The 3544-nt window shown below is 35.2% G+C and overlaps 1 protein-coding gene across 1 annotated transcript; it reads left to right on the top strand.

Annotated features, from left to right (window-relative positions):
* The first annotated feature begins 1060 nt into the window (after positions 1 to 1060).
* Positions 1061 to 3331, top strand: LOC104810379 (inactive GDSL esterase/lipase-like protein 25). The gene is made up of 5 exons (XM_010536662.2): positions 1061 to 1345; positions 1440 to 1555; positions 1725 to 1925; positions 2237 to 2492; positions 2870 to 3331. Exons 1-5 carry the CDS (start codon positions 1108 to 1110, stop codon positions 3217 to 3219), a joined length of 1161 nt encoding a protein of 386 aa, XP_010534964.1. The 5' UTR covers positions 1061 to 1107; the 3' UTR covers positions 3220 to 3331.
* The last annotated feature ends 213 nt before the right edge of the window (positions 3332 to 3544 follow it).

Here is a 3544-nt window from a genome sequence, read left to right as displayed (position 1 = left end):
TAAATTTAATAAATATATAAATAAATATCAATATATATATATATATATAACCGACCTAAATACAAAGAGTTGGGACTACATATCCCCATTTGATTAATTAAAAATTTTAATTTCTTTATAAAATTTTAGATAAAATTGTTAAATACTCTATACTAAAATTAAATTTACTGCTATATAAAATTTTTTATAATTATATATTTTTATTAATTTTTTATATTATATATATATTAATATTATTACCTTTATTCTAATTTTTGTATATACCACTGTATACATATATACATATATATACACTATACAAATATATATATATATCATATGTGTACACGAATATTATACATATGAATATGTATGTATATATGTAATAAATATGCATATATATATATATATCTATGTATATATATATTTATATTTATTTTGATATTAATTTTGATTTTTTATATATTTATTGATTGTTGGAAATATATAATTTTGTAAAAATGTGAGTATAATATTTTAATTATATGTACTAATTAGTTATGCTGGTCAAATAAAAAAAAATTATTCAAGATTGAGTGATTCAACCAATAAGAAAGGGAGTAAAACTCATTTTTAATTCGAGTTCGAGTCTTCATTTGAGAAATGATCTTCACATGGACTTCTCCGATCATTTGGAAAATATAATCGGACTAAAGATCCGGTAACTTTCAGATGATAAAAAAAAATTTGTTTTCTAATTTTTTGAGACGCCATGTTAAAATACAGTTATAGGAATTGAAATTTTATTTTGGGATAAAAAAGAGTTTAATAATAGTCAAATATTGAGAAGTTTTTTTTACTATGATCTATTGGTTGGTTGATTGGGTAAGAAATTATTTTTTGTAATCAGAAAAGATGCAAAAATGATATTTAAATATATTTTTTTTGTAAATATAGTATTTTTTTAAAAAAAAATTCAATTTTTTAATTAAATATGGTATTTTTTAATATTTTTTTAAATAAGAAGTATTTTTTAATATTGTTTCCTCCTAATAACCCATGCAGACAGTCACCTGCATGCTCACCACAGTCAAGTCTCGTCTTCAGAGCTTCAAAATAGAGCTTCCCCTCCCTGCCTCTCTCTCTTCAATGGCGCACTCAAACTTCCGCTTCTTCTCCCTCATACTTTTCACTGTCTCTCTTCTTCATCTATCAACCACGTCCCGAGTCCAGACTCTGTTTATCTTTGGCGATGATTTCTATGACGTCGGAAACAAACAGTTCCTCGCCGGAAACTTAATTCCGGCGAATGCTCATCCCTACGGCGTCGCAATTCGCAGCGCCACCGGGCGGTGGTCCGATGGGCTTGTCGTGCCGAACTATCTGGGTGAGCTACTGTGACGAATCTCAGATAAATTGGGTCGATTTTGGGAACGATTTGAGAAACCTAAAAATCGAAACTTTTGTTTTGTTTTTGGCAGCTGAGTTCATGGGCATTCCTCGGATATCTTCGATTCTCGATTCCAAGTCCGATTTCTCTCATGGAGCGAGCTTCTCCATCGCCGGAGCTACTGTCCTCGGATCTCCACCGGAGACGGTAAGATTCCGCCGCTGAGATTCAGCTCAAAAGAGAGAATTCCCCAAACGAAGTCATGTGATTTGGATTGAACATCAGAATTTCGATTTAGTTACTGTCAATGAGATCTTGTGAGAGTGCGGGAATCGGGGAGAGTAGTGATTGAAGGTCCTTTGGTATGTTTATTCAGATGAAATTGGAAGAGCAAGTGATGAAATTTCATGAAAACAAGAAGAAATGGAGTGATAAAGAACTATCTCAAGCTATCTACTTGTTCTACATTGGCGGTGAGGACTATCTTGACTTCGCCAAGAACAACCTTAGTCCCTCTAATGATCAGAAGCATGCTTTTGTGGATCAAGTGATCTCTGCTATAGACTCATCCATAAAGGTAAAAACTTTGATGAATCTATCTCTCTTTACCATGTTCTTGCTTTTCTTTGAGGACTCAATCGGTAAAGGTAAAAGCTTTGATGAATCTGTCTATACCCTGTTCTTGATTTTCTTCGAGGAATGATGTTTTTGATAGATTCAAACGATTAATGTAAAAACTTTGATGAATCTATCGATACCCTGTTATTGATTTTCGCTGAGAAGTAGAATCTATCAATGAAGGTATAATCTTTGATGAATCTTCTTCTGTTCTTGATTTTCTTCGAGGAACGATGTTTCTTTTGATGAATCGGGGTTTGGTTTTTCAAGGGCGTATATGAATCCGGAGGAAGGAAATTCGCCTTCCAGAACCTGGCGCCATTGGGTTGCTTACCGAACACGAAACAAGAGCTCGGAGAAGGGAGAGATAAGTGCCTGCATTTGCCATCGGAAATGGCAGCTTTGCACAACAAGAAGCTCCTTCAGCTGTTGAACAAACAAGCACTCGAGCTCAAGGGTTTCCAGTTCTCCTTCTACGATTTCTTCACCTCCCTCCATAACCGAGTTGTCCTCCCCAACACTTACGGTACATGCTTTTCTTTTTCTTCTTAACTGCGCACCAAGATGACCCTTTACCCTAAATCAGGGGTTAGCACGGGTTAGATACATGCAATTTCCGAGTTATCCAAACGTTTCAGATCTACGAGATATTACTTTCGAATATTCATGATATTCGAACCCAAATTTTAATATGAAATTTCGATTTCTTCAAATTAAATATCATATACATGTTAAGCGTTTACCCGAGTTAAGTACTCGAAATGTTATAACCGTTGTCATCTTATATACTAGTACTCGGGTACCCGATCCACCGATCAGTTGGGTCCCGAAGTTCAGTTTTTTTTAGGTAAAACTGTCCTAAACTATGATCTATATCCATTTCTTGTATGTTTTTTATTGCAGCATTTACAACAGGAAACGCAGCTTGTTGCGGCACCGGACCTTACAACGGGAGCGGCTGCATGGCCAAGAGCCTATGTGCCAAGCCACAAGCCCACATATTCTTCGACGGCAAGCACTTGACGCAGGAAGCCAACTCCCAAATCGACCATCTCATGTGGGGAGCCACCCCCGAAGTTGTCGGACCGCACAACCTCCGGGAGCTTATGTCACTTCCTTCGGACATTCCGGTCGTTTTCTGTACGGATATGGACAACAGATCTGATGCCATAACCCATGATATCTATGGCATGGGTACCATGGAATTTGGAGGCGAGAACCATGTTGAAGGGGCCGACTCTTTTATCATGTGATGATGATAAACGAGTGTTAGAATGTTGAAACCAATAAATGATGTTTGATGTTATGTATGAAGAATAAATAAAAAGGCTCATCTTTTGGGATGTGCATTTGGTTTGAAGTGAATATATATATATATATATATATATGTATGAGTGTAATAAATAATCCCTTTTTATGTGGTTTGTCTTTAGGCTTTTAAGCGGGGCATTATCAAAAATACCCTTAATTTGCTATATCTACTTCAAGCCCTATCATTGTGACCATGTGACCAATGTGACCGAAATATCGTGTGGTCACATATTGATCCCATTGTTTATAACTTTAAATTTATGATGT

Source organism: Tarenaya hassleriana, unplaced genomic scaffold, assembly GCF_000463585.1.
Source record: "Tarenaya hassleriana unplaced genomic scaffold, ASM46358v1 Cleome18, whole genome shotgun sequence".
In the NCBI taxonomy this organism is placed as follows: domain Eukaryota; kingdom Viridiplantae; phylum Streptophyta; class Magnoliopsida; order Brassicales; family Cleomaceae; genus Tarenaya; species Tarenaya hassleriana.
This window is presented reverse-complemented; position numbering and strand designations above follow the sequence as displayed.